Source organism: Eleutherodactylus coqui, chromosome 2 (assembly GCF_035609145.1).
Source record: "Eleutherodactylus coqui strain aEleCoq1 chromosome 2, aEleCoq1.hap1, whole genome shotgun sequence".
NCBI lineage: Eukaryota > Metazoa > Chordata > Amphibia > Anura > Eleutherodactylidae > Eleutherodactylus > Eleutherodactylus coqui.
In genome coordinates this window covers 89685486-89706147 of record NC_089838.1, presented here as the reverse complement: position 1 = coordinate 89706147, position 20662 = coordinate 89685486, and the positions used below count along the sequence as shown (strand labels likewise).

Genomic DNA, 20662 nt, shown 5'->3' with positions numbered 1-20662 from the left:
AGTTCTCTGGAGGATAACGTGATGCACGTAATGACGTAGACATCAACGTGATAACGCTCCCAGCATCTCTGGAAGATATCGTGATGCACGTAATGACATAGACATCAACGTGATGACGTGATTGCAAACTACTCCCCCATTACGGGGATTTGAATGAGAGACACCGGATTAACCAGTAGGTAAATTACTATATATATGCATCGTTTGTATATGTAAACAGGGCTTGAAAAGGGTACTTTGTACCGAAACGCGTTGCCATTGTTATATTTGATTATACCAACTTTTGTATATGGAATAAAGATTAGGAGGGGGAACTGTGAATATCATAACCCCCTCCTCCAAAGTAAGTCACTTTTACTTGAAAGTACATTTATTGTGCTATCCCGTGGGAAAAGTGGGTCCTGTGAGCGCAGGAATCTTTTACTAAATAAATGTTTCTTTCAGAAACAGGAATTGTCCAAAGTAAACATCCAAGTTAATAAAAAATATGGCAAACATATTGTCACTAATTTTAATCTCACATTTTGATTTGTGAATTTGTACATAAATTTGTAAATGGAATGAATAAAATTAAGCCAATAATGCATTTATAGTTAATATGGAATAGGAAGGCCTGTAATCACAACAAAAACAGGCACACAGCTATAGACTGCGCAGAGATAGCGAGGGTCACAGGAGAAGATTGGTATTATAAATGGAACATGGTAGTTGTGTGTGTGTGTGTGGGGGGGGGGGGGGGGGGGCATTACAGACTTTGCATGGGGCCCAGGAGCTTCAATTTAAACCTGACTAATAAAAAATGTATTAGTTACTCTTTCTTTCTACTATTATTTCTATTATCAGTGTAACTATTACTAAATGATTATCACATTTATAATTCTTTCCTATTTTAAAAACTTTAGAACATAAAAACTTAATTAATTTAGAAACATATGCATTTAATTACTGCAAGATTGATGGGACCCAAAGCAAATGTATTTTATTCTAAACAATCTATGTCTTTGTGATAAATATAGATAGTAAGAACTTCATAGTAATAAAGTGATGGCATAGTGACAACATTTACTACTGTGCCAATCAGCAAATAAGGAAACAAGACGACATCGCCCTCAAGCATCATCTTGGATGTATATAAAGGGCGCTCGTAGCACTAAGGTTTAAAGACAGCCTTGACTTTTTCCTGAAGTGAAGAGCTTAACTACAACTGCATCATGAAACTTGCAGTCATCTTCCTCAGTCTGAGCGTTGCCAATTTCATTGGTAAGTTTTATATTGATTACATTTTGTTAGTTAGTTGGGTAAATTAATTGTCTTTTTATTTTCATAATGCTTATATGAAAATCTCTGTCATGATAGTTTAAATAACGACTAATAAATATTAGTTTTTGCCATGCTTGGTGCTCTATGGGTAAGGAAAATTAACTCCTATCTTTAATCAGTCAAAAGTTGTCCCTATGTGCAATTAAAGAAAAACAGCTTAATATAACGCAAACTTTGCTTCTACAGGGTTGTAAAATGTCACGGTAGAAATTAATTAAGTACAAAGCAATACATTGTTAATATGGGTGAAACAGTTCAATGGAAAAAAAAAACAAGTCAAAGATTATAATTTTCATTATCTTATATTTTATGTATTACTGAGTAACCTTTGGATATAAAGATGCAATAATGCCATGTACTATTTCTATTTCATATCTGTCTCATCTCTGCAGTCAGTTTAAATTCTGATCAATGGTTAAAATAATATTTCATTTCTATGTAATAAAGTGTTTCCATTTTTAAATAGTAAATCAGTTATCTATTAGAAGACCCCAAACATTATAACACAAGGTCATTTAACTGTACCTGAAAATATACCTACGTATAAGATTTGTGTTGGTTACCCAATTATTAACTTAGTAGCCAACAAGGCTTGCTTGGACCTTTATGACAGAGTCTTTATTTTATATTGCCTCTCTTAATTTCACCTTTATATATTTTTATTGACATTGATGTATGACACCGTTTTAAGAGGGTGACATTGTAGCTTTTTTTACCCTTGTTTGTACTTTTATTTCATAGTGCTTGAGGTTCACTTTAAATAATCTTTTTTAACTTCTTCCATTTTTTAATGGTTGTGTGGATATCTAGTGTTTGGGTATTTTTTGTTTTCATACAACACATGAATGACAAACAATATTTTATGCTTTTGGAAAGGCATTGGAAAGACGTCTCTACATTGCTTTCTATGTTCTTCGACCATAATCCACTCATCTTGACTGTGGGAATTAATGAGTTAAATGACTGGGATCAGCATTTCCTCCTATCCTGAATAATAGAGGAGAAATGTTTTTATTAAATAGCCGAGCACCATTTAAGGATACAATCATAATCGTTATTTCAACCATGAGATGGTTAGGTTAGTGAGGGAGGTAAAAAATCTGTAAAACACATCTTACAATAGTTACTGATAGCCACAAAATGCAATGGATACATTCTATAGTAAACATATAGAAACTATGCCGCATGCATGCCCACAGTGTGATGTTCAGGCCAAAGAGGTTTGATAAAGTAAGAGGACTATTTTAATTACCAATATTTAAAACAAAAAGATGTGCAGATGCTGAACAGAATCATATATTAAAGCACTGCAATACATAAGACACAGTGATAAAGTGTAGAAGAGGGTGATTTACATGGAAGGAGAAAAGAACGTATCAGTGAGACTTGGGTGACTTTCAAAATAAATGGTATCTCCATTGCTGCTAAGATTTGCTATTTTTCCATCAAGTGATGTACACATTACTGTATCATAAGTACGTTACAAAGTTATGTAAGAGAAGTGGAAGTTTGCTTTATTCCTTTTTTTGTATTCTTTGGATTAAGATCCTTTTAGACACAACAAGAATCGCTTAAAGCCATCTTTTGAGCAATTCTCGTTCTTTTTAAATGCAGGGACATCGTGCAGTTTTCATGCACGAGTCGCTGATTGCAGAATTTTAGCATGCTAGAACTCAGATCAGTTGTTATCAGTGAAGCAGGCTGTTATCAGCCGGATGCACTAATAAGATTCTTGTGTCTGTGTCCTGCTGTGAATTCACAGGGTGGACACTGGCAGTCAGAGTGGATAACATTACAGCTGTTTGCATATGCAAAGCAGCTGTATTGTTCTATCAGCAGCCTTGTCCTGCTCTGCTTGCATATTCTATAGTAGCTAATTAGCTACTTTAAAGTATGCAAAGATGATCACTCAAAACTGTCATAAACTATCATTTGAACGATCATCTATCTGTGTAAATGGGTCTTTACTTTATATGCAGGATATGGACTTCAGGAAGATTGTTCCTGGGCTCTCAAATGTTTCTAAACATCAAAGGATAACAAGTTTCTGGTTTTGTTTACAATGATGTCTCCTCTGTTCTATTTCCTTACAGGCACTAGCAGTGGTGGTGGTCAAACTTCGTTTGGAAACGTAAGAGCAATTTTTTAATGCCTTTTTATCTGACATAAGATACTATTATCTAATTGTTATAAAAGATAGGAGAAGACTGCTTGTCTATGCACATAAGTGTTAATGAAAACACACAAGCTTTTCTAAATCTGATGCAATAGTCTTCTTCTATGGATTATGCTAATAGAAGAGTGGGCCATTTTCTAAGTGAACAAAGTAAAAATTAGGTGGTAGCATATAAAAAAAGTAATTATATAACCAAACACACAGTATAGATAGATATATATATATATATAGCTATATTTACAGATAGATAAGCATAGTCCAGTTGAGCATTTACAGGACAATATATGTTGTAGAATGGCCAATCATCGCTGCATTGAGAATTGCACATGTGAGGTAGGGATGTGGTTGGAGGAATATTATGTATTTTACAGAGTTACTATAAAAGAAATAGACACGTTCAATGTTATATTAAGAACTAAACCCATTAAACACGTAGACACACACTATGCACAGTACATGCATGACATCAGCATCATGTGAGCACCCAGGAAGCAAGATAAACCAATTTTTCTCATTTTAGGGAAAAAATTCCTTATTGACCACAAATCTGTCAGTCAGAATAAATCCCTGAATAAGCTACCTTTCTGGAGTAATCTAGTGACAATAATATGCAATATTGTGGCACTCAAGAAAGACATCCAGGCCCTTCTTAAACTCTTCTAGTGAGTTAATCATCACTACACCCTTATTCAGAGGACATTGTCCCAGTCAATAAGGCTAAGGGGATCTGTAAGCTGAGTCAGTTCTGTCTTTCTGAAGTTTGGTGTTTTTGAGGCTCCCCAACAAGAAAACACCCGACTGAAAGACAAGTGGAAATGTATTATATTATGGCCACCATTTCCTTGGTTCCCCCTGATCTGCACCTTTGACGGCGACCACTAAGGGGCTTTATTCAATGAAAATCAGTGATCAATGCAAAACAATGATTAGTGCTGTATATTTCGCTCCCCTCACTGAGTGTGTTACTGTGATGAGAGGTATAGAGCTACTAATCCTGTACTGTAGTGGAAAAGAGTGAAAGAAAGTATCCCTCATCACCCCCTTCTCACACCCTGATCCCCGCCTTCACCCACAAAGAGAAGAACACCCCTATTCACTTATTTTTCTTCTTGTTAATCTGTTTGTTTGTTTGGTGGGTCATAACGTTGTTTAGGGAGCATTATGCTATTACATGCGGTTAGCAGCTTTTTTATTATTAAATAAATGAAAAGCAAAGAAAATTTAAAAAGACAACAAAAACATAGTAGAATACTTTTTAGTAGTGTATGTCAACTAACATTTTTTCAGTTTTTTTTTTTTTGGTTGTAACGCTTTTATGTAGCGTTATGTTACAGTTGAGGTGAAATGGACGAAGTATTTTCTTTTCAGCTTATAGGTCATTCTTTATCGAAAAAAATGTTGCAAAATGGCAAGTAGAAGCCATACTGCAGGATAGGACTACACGGTGCTTTCTTCCAGCCGTTGTATTAGGGATACCGAAACTGCATCTGAAATAAATTCTGGCAGGGACAACTTTGGTTCTAGCACTAGCCCTATGGTGGTTAAAGTAGTTGTTGAGTCGTCAGGACTGAGTAGTGCAATGACTCCCGCAACATGTGATTCTGCAGTTTTATTTTCCCCCAGATACCCCAATTTGCAGCAATTCTGGGTATAAATGTGGATGCTGCTAGCTCTTCTGCCTTTGATTTTTTACATTTATTTATCAGTAATAAAGTTGTGGAATTAATTGTCCAGCAGACCACCTTCTATGCTAGAGCCCCTTTATCTATTCCACACTATGGACAAATGTCCCAGAAATAATTTTTAAAAAAAGGGAATCGTAAAGTTAGTGGGTTTAGTACAAAACTCTTGCATCTGTTCACACTGGTCTACCAGTGCTGTGCATGCGACCCTTATATTTGCGGCAGTTATACCTCGGAACCACTTTGAACTGCTAATATGTTTCTTCCATTTTAATGATAATTCCGATGCACCTGAAAAGATTACCCTGCCTACGATCGATTATATGAATCGAGGCCCCCAATCTCTCTGTTAAAAGAATCATTTCAAAATGTAAATGCTACTGAGAATAATCTCTCAGTTTATGAGTCCCTGATGGGCTTCACAGGACAGCTTTACTTCTGGAAGTTCATTCTATCCAAACACACCAGGAATGGCATCAAATTATATAAGGTGTGCGACAGCACAACAAGCTATACCTGTTTTTTTTTATATACATATGAAGGCAGAGTCCACTGCCTTAATCCCTCATATTGCCCAGATAATATTGGCATGGATGGAAAAATTGTTTGGGAGCTAATGGTGGTGTTCTTACACAAGGGGGTACCATGTGTATATGCACAACTACTACAGTAGTGTCTCAGTATTCAAATCCCTCTATGCTGCAAATACAGAGGCTTGTGGGACAGTAACAAGAAAAAGGAGTGGGATTCCCACAATCTCTGGGGTCCAGGCACGTGGAAAAGGTGGCGCCATACGTGCTTGCAAGTGACCCACTGCTTGGAGTCCATTGTCAAGACAAAAGGAGGTCTACTTGCTCTCAACTGTGTATGCTGACACGTTAGTAGTGTTCAGGGAGAAAGGGGCTACCACAGGCAAGAGAAAACCTGTGTGTGTCACAGACTAAAACAAATTTATGGGGGTGTGTGGACCTGTCTGACCAGGTGTTTCAGCCATGCCCCGTGATGCAAAAGACCTGGGCCTTGTACAAGAATGTACTGATCTACCTTCTTCAGATTGCTACCTATAATGCCTACATGCTATACATAAAGACCCAAGGAACAGTCACTTTCCTGCAGTTCCAGGAGTAGCTTGTTGAGCGATTTCGTTTGATACCACCGAGCATCACCTAGCTTATGAGTCCAAGGAGGTACAAAGGCTGACAGAGTGCCACTTTTTTTACAACCTGTCCCTGCCACTAAAGTTGATCAATACCCTCAAAGTGTCAGTTTTGCAGCAAGCATATGAGGAGGAAGGATACCCTTTTTTCTTGCCCCACGTGCTGATCCTAACTAGGCATCTGTAGTTAGCCCTATTTTTTTTAGACATTTCATACAGTTTTACATTAGAAATTCTATGTAAGATTTAGGGAATACCAAAAAAGCAGGAGCATGGGTGATTTTTTTTTACGTAGTCAATTTATTTATTTTTTTCTGCACAAGTATGCAATGGGGCCTGGATTTTTTCAGTGATTCCACAAAAGCCAATGGAAGTTCTCTCCATTACAGGTCTAGCCATGGATCCAGTAAGCAGATTGGATCTATGATGGTGGTATTGCTGAACACAGAACTAATGGAATAAAATTTGAGTTGCATCTCCCCAGTTTCCCCTGCTTTATGTAAGCCCTAAGCACCAGGCTGTCCTGTACCTTAAGGACCAGACACTTTTTTAGGAATTTTACCCATGTGATCGATTAACCCCTTGAGTGGCACGCCCGGAAATTTTACGGGACGAGCTCCACTGCCGATAGTGATATAGCCCGGAAGATTTCCGGGCTATGTATCACTATGGGAGCTGCAGAGCACAATGCCACAAGCTGTGACATTGTGCTCTGCCTGCACAGACCCGGAGAGAACAAAGCAAGGGCTGTTTGAACAACAGAAGCAGAAGATATTGCCGATATGCCGGCAATCTCCTGCTTCTAAGTCTCCTGCTTTGTTTATAGGTTGCTATAGAGACCATCGACTTGTCAGAAACAAGCCGACGGTCTCTGTGGCAGGGAGAGCTGGTGCTTAGCTGTCAGAGGACAGCCAGACACCAGCTCTTACAGCAGAGATCAGAGAAAACCTCCGATCTCTGCTGTGTTAACCTTTTACATGCTGCAGTCTATGTGACTGCAGCATGTAAAGGGCTGTCACTGCAGCATGTAAAGGGCTGTCACCATCGGACCCCCGGAAAGTGATCAGGGGGTCCTGATGGGTCCTTGTGGAAGTCCCCTAAAGGGACAAAAATAAAAATAAAAAGTTAAAACAAACAAAAAGTTAAAAAATTATATGAAAAAAATAAAAATAAAAACACTTGTCCCCCTTTACTTTGCAAAAAATGTACAATAAAATCACACATGTGGTATCCGTGCGTTGTAATGACTCAGAGAAGGAAGTTGGTATATTATTTAATCCTTAATGACATGGCCCCTTTTTTTCTTTTTTCCCCCATTTTTGTTTTTCCTCCCCCCGTTTAAAAAATCATAACTTCTTTATTTATCCATTGATGCCGCTTTATCAGGGCTTGTTTTTTGCGGGATGAGTTGGATTTTTCATTGGTGCTATTTAAAGTACCATACTTTTACAAATTTCTAAGTGGAGTAAAATGAAAAAAAAAATGACATTCCGCCATCTTTCGGTGCATCTTGTTTCTACAGCGCACCAACTGCAATAAAAATGACCCGATAACTTTATTCTATGGGTCAGTGGGATTACTATGATACCAAACTTGTATAGTTTTTTTTTTTTTGCTGTAGTACTTGTATTTTTTCAAAGACATTTAATTTTTTATAATTATTTTCTGCTGCATCTTCTGCGCGCAATAACTTTATTATTTTTCCATCGACGTAGTTAAGTGAGGAAGCATTTTTTGCGGGATGTCCTGTAGTTTACATTGGTACCAATCTGGAATACATACGACTTTTTGTTCGCTTTTTATTGCATTTTGTCTGGGAAACAGGGTGACTGAAAGGCCTTAGTCAGACGGGCGTTTTCTCCCGCGATTTGCGCATGCGCATGCGTCCGGCGATTTTATAAAACCATTGCTTTGCAATGGTATCGGACACATGAGCGCTTTTTATGCGCTCGTCCAATAAATTATAGAACAGAAATCGCAGATCGCACATATCTGCGATCTGCGATTCCTGTTCTCTTCTCTATATGCGCTCAATGGGGCCGGCGGCAGCAGCGCCGACCCCATTGAGAACATATACAAGACAAATCATTCTTCTCTGCCACAGCTGTTACAGCTGTGGCAGAGAAGAACGATGTTTTCCCATTGAATTCAATGGAGCCGGCAATACAGCCGGCTCCATTGAAAGCAATGGGCTGCCGGCGATTGCGGGATGAATTTTCAAGAAGGGCTTAAATATATAAGCCCTTCCCTGCAATTCATCCATAAATGTGTAAAAATAAAATATATATATATATATACTTACCTTGTCCCGGCAGACGGAGTTCAGCCGCAGCCGGCGGCAGTTCTCCTGAACTGCTTTCTGTAGTATTCAGCAGCTGGGGATTTAAAATCCCTGCCTGCTGAATGAGCTGCCTCTGATTGGTCACAGCCTGACCAATCAGAGGCAGCTCTCACTCACACCCATTCATGAATTCATGAATGGGTGAGTGAGTGAGTGCTGCCTCTGATTGGCTCAGCGCAGGGCCAATCAGGGGCAGCTCTCAGCTGAATGACAGCTGAGCCAATCAGAGGCAGCACTCACTCACCCATTCATGAATTCATGAATGGGTGTGAGTGAGAGCTGCCTCTGATTGGACAGACAAAAAAATAAAAAAAAGTTATAGCATTATAACTTGGAGATGAAAATCCGCCAAAAATCGTTGCATCCTTATGCCCAAAATAGGCCATGTCCTTAAAGGGTTGAAAACCTCATCCTCGTCCTCTGGGTTATCAGTTGTGACTAACAACTGACAACCCATCCTGCTTCTGATTGATTGCAGAAGAAGAGGCTTTAATACCCCACCTTATTTTTACTATCGGCCGGGATTAAAGCCCAGGACCAACTGCCGTAAATTTACAGAACTTAGACTTAATGGGTTAAAAAAAGTCTTGCAATTTACATATTGGTAAAAAAATAAGTTTTATTATTACATCAGTTTTAGGGCTTATTTACACGTGCATATATCGGCTGGCATTTTCACGGCTGGCCGATATACATTTCCATCTGAGCAGTCCCCCTTTCCTCCCCATCACCGGCTCCCTGTCTCTCCCTTCCACTCCAGTGTGTGCAATGGGAGGGGCTGGGGTGGAGCTAAGCTCTGCTCTGTCCCACCCATTCCCATTGCTGGCTATGAACAAGGGGCCAGAGCTTGGTTCTGCTCCCATCCGGCCCACTCCCATTGCAAACCGCTTAGAGGGAAGGAGAGAGGCAGAGAGCTGGTGAGTGGGAGGGAAGGGGGGGGGAACTGCTTAGATGGAAGCGTATATCGGCTGTGAAAACTCTGGCTGATATACGCTTGTGTAAATAAGCACTTACATTAATTCCAGGAAACACATGGTGGGACTAAAATGCTTATTTCCCCTTTAGATGAATTCATTAAGTGGTCTAGTTTTCTAAACGGGGTAATTTGTTGTGGATTTCCAACATTTTGGCAGCTTAAGGGCTCTAAAAATGTTCAATAGGGCCCAAAATAGAAGCATAATTTCTGTTCTGAAATCCATTGGCTGCTCCTTTCCTTTTGGGCCCTATTATGCATCCAGGCATTAGATTATGGCCATAATGGGTATGTTTCTGAACACAGGACAAACAGGGGTAACCATTTTAGGGTGCAAGTTCTAATTCATATTTGTGCTCTTTTGAAAAATGGCACAAATGCCAAAAAAAAGAAAATCGTCCTTTTTTTAATCTGCTTTCAAGTCAAAAACTATAAGAGCAAAAAGCACAGTATACCTCTAGATAAACTCATCAAGGGGTCTGGTTTGCAAAATGGGATAACTTGTGAGGATTTTGTATTGCTTTAGCAGCTCAAAGTCTCTACAAGTATGCAGTGGGGCCTGAAACACTTTCAAGCAAAAAGTTATCTTCTGAAAGCCACTGGGTGTTCTCTACCTTCTGGGCCCCATTGCACATCTAGACATAAAATTAGGTTCATAATGGGTATATTTCTGAACACGGGACAAACAGGGGTATACATTATGGGATGCACATTCTCATTTCCATGTTCAATATACAAAACATTAAAATGACCCTCCACAGATTAGACTTGTTAAAAGATCACTATTGATACTCTTTATTAGAACCTACTAAAAACATACACACTAGGGCTAAACAGCTGGGGTGGGGTATTTAGACATAGGGGAAACCGCAATGCTCCAGCAACAAGACAGAAAAAAACCCAGAAAAACTCAGACACACATAAAGGGGAGAGCGACAGCTCTCAGCTCGGATAGAGAGGTGAGAACCCTGATAGACTCAAGGTGTCTTTAAAATGACATTTTTACAAATATATTACATTTTATTTTTTTTTCCTCTAAATTGTGTTAAAGGGACAAATGAGAGTTCCCAATTTTGGTCTGGTCATTAAGGAATAAACCTACTTCGTTACTAAGGGGTTAATATTAAGTCCAAAACAGTTATCTCTCAAGTTGAGTTGTGCACAAGTTGGTGAAGGCAATTATCTTTAGTTGTTGACATAAACTTAATTCGTTTAGGAGATCCCAGGTTTCAGTTACTCAGTTTCACATAATCGGTTATACTTGGTGGCTTCTATCAAACTCATATCAGGATTATATTACTGTTTTTCGCTCCATGAATTTCTACACATAGCAACTTCATATATATCGTCCAGAGTGCTGGCTTTAAACAGGATTTTACATCAAGTAATAACCCTTTCTGGCTTTTACCATCCCTTCTGAACAAACTGTAACCCTTTACATTAACCATGCAGACACAGCTCTCCTCCAACCATGTCTTGGTCATTTCCACTAGGTCATACCTTTTCTCAGACATTATTGCTTCCAGTTTACCAACTTTATTAGTCAGATGTCTAGCATTAGGCAACATGCAGTTCAGATGTTTTTGTTTTTTTTTTAAATTTGTGTGTCTCTATTAACCGCTTTAATTGCACTAACTGATTTAACTGTATGCCTCCTATTATTCCACTCCACATTTTCATTACTTAACCCCTTAGTGACCAGGCCTGTTTGCGCCTTAATGACCAGGCCAAATTTTGGAAATCTGACATGTGTATTTTAACATAGAATAGCTCCATAAAGGTTTTGCATATCCAAGTGATTCTGACATTGTTTTTTCGCCACATGTAGTATTTCATTTAGGTGGTGAAAATAGTCCGATAGAATTTGTGTATATTTATTAAAAGTGCCACTATTGGGAAAATTTTGAAAAAAAATTTTGTGTTTCACATTTTCAATTGTAATATATCAAATATGTGCAACCATACTGTACAAACTTTTGCTAAGATATATATTTCCATCTATTTACTTTATTCTGGAAGCACATTTGAAAAACTTTTATTTTTTTTAACCATTTAGGAGACGTACAAATTTAACATTACTTTTCAGCATTTGGAGGAACACTTTATTTTCCTGCACCAAGCCAAGATAGCAAAGGCTCATAGGTGTCCGAATAATAGATACCCCCACAAATGACCCTATTTTAAAAATTAGACCCCTTAATGTATTCACTGAGGGGGGTCATGATTATTTTGACCCCACAGTTTTTTTTCAGGAATTAATTCAATTTACAGGAGAAAAAGTAAAATTTCATATTTTTGCAAATGTCATTTTAAAGACATATTTTTTTCTATAGTTTACATAAAAATGAGGATTTACACCCCAAAATGGATCCCCTGTTTGTCCTGTGTTCAAAAATATACCCAATGTGGCCCTAATCTTATGTCTGGATGCACAACGGGGCCCAAAATGAAAGGAGTAGTCAGTGTCTTTCAGAACAGAAATTTTGCTTGAAGCCGTTTTAGGCCCCATAGCACACATGTAGAGCTCTTGAGTGCCCAAAACCATAGAAAACCCCCACAAATGACCCCATTTTGAAAACTAGACCCCTTAACAAATTCATCTAGGGGTGTACTGCCCATTTTGACCCCACAGTTTTTGAATGAATTCAAGCAAAGCAAAAGGAAAAAATTGTGATTTTCGTTTTTTGTCAATTCTGTCATTTTAAAAACAGCTTTTTTTTGTACAGCACACTTATATCTGAAGACTTGCACCCCAAAATGGATACCCCTGTTTGATATAATGAAAGGAACACCCATTGGATTTCAGGGTATAACTGAATAAATTCCAGGCCCCATCGCCCACTTATAGAGCCATTGAGCGGCCAAAACGATAAGGAACCCCCTCAAATGACCCCATTTTGAAAACTAGACCCCTTAACGAATTCATTACTGTGTAGTAATACTACACAGTGTACTGCGTATTTTGACCCCACAGTATTTGAATGAATCTAAGCAAAGCAGAAGGAAAAAATTACGATTTTCAATTTTTTTGGCAATTTTTTCAATTTAAAAACAGGTTTTTTGTACAGCGTACATAGGAATGAAGATGTTCACCCCAAAATAGATACCCCCGTTTGTCCCGAGTTCAGAAACATTCCCATTTTGGCCCTTATCTACTTACAGGGCCCATGGCAAGGCCTATAATGGAGGGAACACCCGTTGGATTGCAGGGCACAACTGAATTAATTCCAGGCCCATTGCTCATTTGTACGGAATAAAAATTGACTCCCTAAAAATATCCCCCCCCTCCGCGCCCTTTTTGGCGTTCTCCAAATCTTAGATAAAAGTAATAATGTGAACTGTGTGGTATTTCCGAAGACAGGGGTAATTACGGAGGCTGGTTGGAATGGGCACATGGGGTAATAAAACCGGTATCCCCCCTCCTCTCATGCTTTTTGGGGGTCATTTCTTGTCCTCAGTGGCGGGTATGGGGTGTAAAAAGTGGCGCTCTGTGAGTCTCCGTAAGCCTGCTGAGGTGCGGTGGTCTCGCACAGAAGACGCTCAACAAGCTGCTCCTGGAACTGCAGGAAGGCAAGCGTTCCCGGGGGCTTCTTGTAAAATGCGTATTACAGGTAGCGATCTGAAATTATGCCGGGCTCACGCAGCCTTAGGCGGAATCCACTTGCGGAGGCCCGCAGCGGATCCCAGCTGTGAGCCCGGCTGTGACCCTGCGTACTGCCGCGTAATGTACTGCGCATAACTGTGTACTCACACAGGCGGTCATGCGCAGTACACCTTTTTTTTTGTTTGTATTTCCCGCACTGTCGCTTAGTGATGACGCGGGTACCCGCAGCCCGTACATAACGTAGTTGCGTATGGGCAGCGGGTATATCCACGACCATGAAGCACAATGGGCTCTATGTTGCGGATATCCACAGTAAAATAGAACTTGCTGCGTTCTCTTTTCTGCGAGTGGATTACACAATTCCGACCCGCTAATGTGAGCGGAATTGTGTAATCCAATGTGATTGATCTGCGTATTACCGCGGATCAGATGCGTGCGGAATCTAATTCCTATCCGGTCATGTGAGACCGACCTATGTTAGAACGCTGCTTTTTTATTACGTGACCGGGGACCACTCAACGAGGACACCCGTCACTGCTCCAGGCTCTCGGCGACCGTTGGTCGCTGAGAGCAAGGAGATTTTAGGTTTCCTGGGCTCCTCGACTCCTGCGCATGTGTCCGGCATTTTGCCGGCGGTCGCATGTGCAGAATCTGGCAAGGTTCACGAAAGAGGATCGCGTCGGGGTTCAAATATAGAGGCCTCTTGTAAAAAGTTTCATCTCCTCTCACCGATTGCATCTGTGAGGGGAGATGAAACTTCAATTTTTAAAAAAACTTTTACGTGACCACCATTATCCATTGTATAACGGCGAACATGTGGCCAGGAACCGCTCACCGCGGCCCCCCGTGAAAGCTCCAGGCTCTTGGCTAAGTTTTGTAGCCAGGAGCAAGGAGAATTTAAATTATCCTGGCAATCCACAGCTTTTGCGCATGCATCCGCCATTTTGGCGATGGGCGTGTGCGCAGAAGCTGGGGTAAGGTCCACGGATAAAACGTAAGCTTTTTAAACTGTTTTTTTAACTTTTTAAAACTTTTTTTAACTTTTTTTTTTTTTTTTTTTTTTTACTTTTTTACACTTTTTTTTAACTTTACATGGTCACTGTTATCCATTGGATAACAGTGATCATGTCCCTGGTATAATCTCTGTGCTCCTGGCTACACATGGCAGCCAGGAGCAGAGGAATTTTGAATTTCCCAGGGCTCGAGCCCCTCTGTACACGCGCCCGATGTCAATCATCGGGCGCGCATGCGCAGACGGGGGCTTCAGGTCCCGGAACACCAGGGACATTGGCGGACCTGAGGTGAGTATTTTCACCTCCCCTCATGGATCTGATCCATGAGGGGAGGTGAAACTTGTACTTTTTTAAAACTTTTTCATAATCGCCGCTTTCCATTGGGTAGCGGCGATCACGGGGCCGGAGACCGCTCGCCGCGGTCCCCTGTAACATCTCCTGGTTCCCAGCTACCTTCAGGAGCCGGGAGCCAGGAGATTTTGAATTTGCACAGGGCTCCCGGGCTCCTGCGCATGCGCGTGACGTCATACGTCTGGCGGAAGGACTCCGTCACAGCAAAAGACCCCGGGTGAGTAATTTCAGCTGCCCTGATTGATCAGGGCAGCTGAATCTTTAACTTTTTTTAAAACCTTTTTTTCACTTTATTGTGATTGGCGCAATGCCGGGCGGGGGGGGGGGGGGGGGGGGCTACCTGTTGCTACCTGCAGGCACCAACAGCATGGAGCTGTCACTTCCAGAGCCCATGTGGCTTTATTCTCGGCAGGACACGTTTTTACGTCCTCAGAGAATAAAGCCCACTTGGGCAGAACGTAAAAACACTATGGGCTGGTCGTTAAGGGGTTAAAGCCCATTTATACGGGATGATCATTGTCCAGAGTTGTTTAAAACCCTGTGCTCCCGCGGGAACTTGAATGATAGTCGCCTCTTTTAAATGCATGCAGAAACCTGAAAGACTAGCCATTTAATGTAAACAGCAGTTGTTCAGTTCTGAACGACTGTCTGCTTACAGTGAATGGAGGCAGGCAGGGAAAGAACACTTCCTGGCCACACAGCACAGGAGCGAGCATTACTGGGATATGCTGTCAGGAATCGTTTGCCTGACAGTTCATCCTATGTAAATGGGGCTTAAGTCACTGTGTTCTCTGTCCACCCCTCTGTCTCTGTGATTGCCTACCTCTCAGTCCTTAGTTTAAACACTCTTCTAATCTTCTAGCCATCGTCTCTCTAAGCACAGCTGTACATCTCCCCATTGAGATACATACAAAAGAACCTGTAACCAACAGCAAAGTCAGTCAGTTCTTCAGGAGACCAAACCCCTCTTTCTTAGACCAGCTCTTGAACCACTTATATAGTGGCCCAGAGTTATTGGGGCCTCTCCATAAGTTTGAATGTGTTTGTCCTGTGCAATCGCATTGTCAGTGTCTTCTGTGTTGCATACATTTGAAGTGTATTGCCCTTCTGCAGCACTGACTGGGTTAATATCTGTGTTATGTCTGAAAAATGTATCATGATGTATGTCATGTGACTGTGAATTATATATGTGTTTTGCAAGAGGTTCTGAGGGAGAGTCTAAGTCGGGAGCGGCATTACACAGATAACTCGAGTGTGGATTGTCCGGATTGCCCCGTGTATCCTCCCTGTCATGCCACCTTCTCTTGCTGTATCTGTGCCAACCTGTTGTTGAACTGTTCTGAAAGTTTCAGTAAACTGACATTACCAACCATTCCCAGTTTTGTTCAGAAAAGTTAACCCTGTGTGTGGACTAAGTTATCTTTTAACAACAAGCTTCATTGCAAAGGACAGAATGGTGGTATCACAAGTGACAAAGGACATTGAGGTAACTTCTGGTTAATATTCCCCTGTGACCTCCCCCAGCAGTAACTTGGACGGGTCCCGAGCTACCCCCAGGGGAGGAGATCGTAGGGCGATCGTCATAGCAACAATCTTTATCTTCTCCGCTACCTCCTCGGCTGTGGGCCCGCTCCTTGGATGCTGCACTTATTTACCTATATAATCTTGTGCTGCCTTTCTGGTGTGGTATATGGTAAAGCCAATATTTAAGAAAATACTACTTTGGAAGTCCTTGCTCTAAGCTTACCTTCTAGGTCCCTGAAACCATTTTAATGATCTTCCACCTACCTCTAACTTTGTTATTGGAGCCAAAGTGCACCATGATTCTGGGTCCTCACCAAAACCTTTCCAGTAATCAACCCAATCTTCAATGTGCCAAACTTGAGCACTAGAAAGACAACACATTGTTCAACGATACCAGTGTTTGTGACAGACTGCCCCTGTCTGTCCCCTTAATAATTGAGTGCCCTCTATCAGGACATGTCTAGCCTGGCATATACTCCTATTCCCCTTCTTACCAGAGCAGACTTCCATCTGACGATCCAAAGACATGTCATGCTGCAGCAGTGCTAACCCTTAAAAGGCATTTCCCTCATCCACCAACTTAGCAAAGTTGTTGTGGTGTGCCAGATTAGAACTAGCCTCTTTGCCGCTCTTTTCTCCTACTGTCACCCAGCTCGCTGTCTTGTCATCCTCACCTCCATGCTACCATCCACCCCCACATCTGACCCAACGATTGTCTGCTCGTTACAGTAAATGCCTCTCCATATTGTCAATGGAGCTCAGTGCAGCAAGCTGCTCATTTACATCCAGAATCTGGGATTCTAAACATATAACATGTACACCTTTCGTACAGTAGTATGCATGGTAGCAGCAGTAGCGGCCCCATTGAAAGCAATGGGAGAACATTGCGATCCTCTGCTACAGCTGTAGCAGGGGATTCTTTACTCCCCGCGGGGGGTGTCATCATTACTGAACACTGTGACAGTGCTATCACAGTGTTCAGTGATGAGGGGACTCCCCGTGGGCAATATTTACACGCGGCATGGACATATGGTGCACACATGTCCTATCGTTTGAAGGTGCGCGCATTTGCACGCCTATAAAACATGGACATGTGAACGCACCATAGGAACCCAATGGTTTTAATAGACGCGTGGTTATGTGCGCTGAATGGTATGCACATAAGCGCGCTCGCTGAAAGAGGCCTTAGTGATATTTACTGATTGTTACTTGTGAATTTTTTATTTCAGAGCATGGAGTGTCAAACTGTAGTGCACAGTTTTACTGCGGTGATGAATGCCTATGGAAATGCAGAGGTAAATTTTAACCTGTAAAACCTAATATTAACCCCTTTTCCCTCAGAGGTACCGACTGGGTATGACATGGGCTTCCTGCTATATTACAGCAGTGCATATACATCACAGGGGTACGGGCTGGGTATGAAGCGGGCTTCCTGCTATATTACCGCAGTACATGTACATCCCAGGGGTACCGGCTGGGTATGACGTGGGCTTCCTGCTATATTACCGCAGTCCATGTGCTGATAGACTTTCTAGTGATCTCCCTGTGCTACATGTGTTTCACTGCGTCAGTATTACCTCCTCATTTACACATCAGTCCGTATTGTTTCTCTGGTACGCTGTGTATATTGTACAGGTCCCTGAAGAAACTCTTGTCCTCCAAATTGAAAGTAATTCCCCGTCTTCCAGAAGCTCTTACTGGAGTTTATATGTAATGACTCGCTTTATCTGTATTAGTTATCCTATTTCTTCTTAAGAAGGGTTGTCTGAGGGTTTTTTTAAATTAGTTCTTCCTATGTCAAAACATAATACATGGTCCTATATTTACCCCTCCTGGGTCCCCGCAGCTCCAGCAACACAGGCCAGGTCTCTCCTATAACATTGGGCTTACAGGCTGCAGTCTTTATACGGGACATCAGAGGCTACTGCAGCCAATCCCAGACCTTAATGTTCAAGCGTTGAGGTCTGTGATTGGCTGCAGCAGTCTGTGATGTCTCATTCAGTGCAAGACATGCAAAGGCCCAGGGAAAGTAAGTATAAGATAATTTATTATGTATTGACATGTAATGACCTTAGACAACCCCTTGCATCTTTATTTTGTCTTATTTTAGATTGATCTTTAAAGGCTTTAGAGCCAATTACTAGTTGTCGTGGCCTCTCGGTCGTGACAACGTGGTGGCATGGTGGACTCAACACAGGCCAAAGACCTATTGACAAGTTATGCAGGTTAAGGGTTAATGCACCGTGTGCGGAGTTCTGTTGGTGCTGTCTGCCTTTGCTGCATAGAAGCATGCTGGATTAGCCATGCCTGGGAGTAAGCTGGAAGTGTGGTTTGCTATTCATTCTGCCAGTGTTCAGGTGCAGAGGGGCTATATATTCTTACCCTTCCTGGTGACCACTGCTGCTTATTCCGTTCCACAGTGGAGAACCTGATGTTTGGTGCGCTGCTGTGCTGGGTGTTTTTGCAACTTGCAGATAAGTAGCAGCTGGTTCCTTTTCAGTTTGTCTTGTTGCTTTTCATTTCTGTTTTGATTTGCATGTCAGTGCATCTCTCCTGGGGTTCCTTTAGGGACAATCAGGGCCCAGAAAGAAGACAGCTGTGCTGCCCTTTTATTGAGATGATGTCCCCGCTTTAGGCAGGGACCCATCACCCACTCTGCTAGGTTAGAGCCAGGCTGCCTTTCCTTTTTCTGGAGTGGTGCTACTGTCCCGCATAGCATGGTGTGAGGCTATTTGCTACCATATATATGTTCCCTGTCACCGTGCAGTGTTGTACTCTGGTGTTGCACGGGCCTCAATTCTGGGTTACGTACTTCGGTTGTGGTGCGCACTGTTTATCAGTGCAATAGTCGATTTACTACAGTCGTGGTTATCATCGCGTTCATGTGCTGCATGGACATGACACTAGTTTTCCATAAATTTATGGTTTCACGTTACAATGCTTGCATTAGAATAAAATGTTATAACTGGAGTGTAATATGTAACCAGATGTGAACCATAGGACCAGCATGCACTGGGGGCGGGGCCATATCGTACCCTGATAACCATGGGTACCGTTCCCCTGGGATGGACACTGCGCAGCTTACTCACTGGAGATTAGTTAGCGTATAATGATATTCTGGGTCCAGACAAATATCACTGGGGGAGCAGGGAACTGCAACAGAATGTTACTAGAGACTGGATACTGCTGGGTTACAAGGTATCAGATACAACACAGATCATAACACATCACTGTTAGAGGTGGAGGGATTGGTAATATGAGTATAGTGAAGATGTTCGTCTAATCAGCAATAGATTGTCACCATGTCACTCACAATATACCTGGTCAAAAGCAAGTCAACTAAAGTTTACTTTACTTTACAGAAATGCGATGCAGGTGAAAGACCTAGGTGGAATCAATATACATGTGAATGCATTTGTAATCATATGGTAACTATCTTAAATGTGAAAGCAGTATTAAAATTTTTTACATTAATATGACATAATAAAATACAATATACAATTATAAAGGTGGTAAAACATCAATGACTTGAAGCAAAGATACTAGACTAAGGGGGCTTTTATACGGGATGACCTGTCAAGCACAGATGCCCATCAAGTGGTGCAAGCGATAATTGCTCCTGTGCTTTTACACAGGAATGATCATTGCTAGTGAATGAAGGTAGATCAAGCTGAGGATCATTCTGGCCTTCCTGCCGCCATTCACAGTAAACAGGCAGTTTACATGAGCCGATCTGTTCAATTCTTATGCATACAAAATGGAAAGCTGAATGAATTTATTGTTTGTTGTTCAGTTTTACATGCACCCTTTAATGCTTAAACAGACAACCATGAATTCGTCCCATTTTGACTGCAATGGTTTTGTTCTTAGATCTGTCTGTCTTGTGCTACATTCCTGAGAAAAAATAGGCTATGCTCTATCTTTCTATGTGTGATAAAAGATGGGCAAGATCTATCTTTCAGCTGGTTTTTAACGAACATGTAATACAGCTGAAAATAGGACATACTGCGATTTTTATTTTTTAACTAGTGTGAAATACGCACATGAAAATAATATGCCTGCATATCCCAATGCAACTTAATGGGGCATAATATGTGTAAAAAATATGTGAATAATATTGATCAAAAATATGACCGTGTGATTGAGGCAGAATTAAGGCCCATTTACACAGAGCAATGATCGCTCAAAAATCGCTAAAGGCAATTGTTTGAGTGATAATCGTTGCGTCTAAACACGCGGCCATGGTGCATTTTTCGTGCGCTGCTAGCTGATCTTTCAATTCAGGTCAACCTAAAAATGGTCGTGCGGTCTTATCAGGACCACACGCTGGGTTCTTCGTGGGTAGTGTTAATAGCATTGTTACCTGTCGGAGAGCAAAGGAGCTGAATGCAGATAAGAGCCCTTCGGATATTAACTGTATTCTGCTAAAGGCTTCATTTGCACGCTAATAAGCTATTAAGTAGCTGCTTAATAGTTTATGCAAAATTATCGCTCAAAGCTGTCACTCAAACTGTCGTTTGAG

At 41.2% G+C, this 20662-nt stretch overlaps 1 protein-coding gene across 1 annotated transcript in view; it reads left to right on the top strand.

Annotated features, from left to right (window-relative positions):
- Window positions 1-1167: 1167 nt before the first annotated feature.
- Window positions 1168-20662, top strand: part of LOC136610588 (uncharacterized) — a 29838-nt gene continuing 10343 nt past the window's right edge. Inside the window, exons 1-4 of the mRNA XM_066589814.1 lie at window positions 1168-1260; window positions 3414-3451; window positions 17370-17435; window positions 19503-19568. Coding sequence (XP_066445911.1) covers window positions 1212-1260; window positions 3414-3451; window positions 17370-17435; window positions 19503-19568 — 219 coding nt within the window. The 5' untranslated portion in view covers window positions 1168-1211. The remainder of the gene's footprint in view (window positions 1261-3413; window positions 3452-17369; window positions 17436-19502; window positions 19569-20662) is intronic.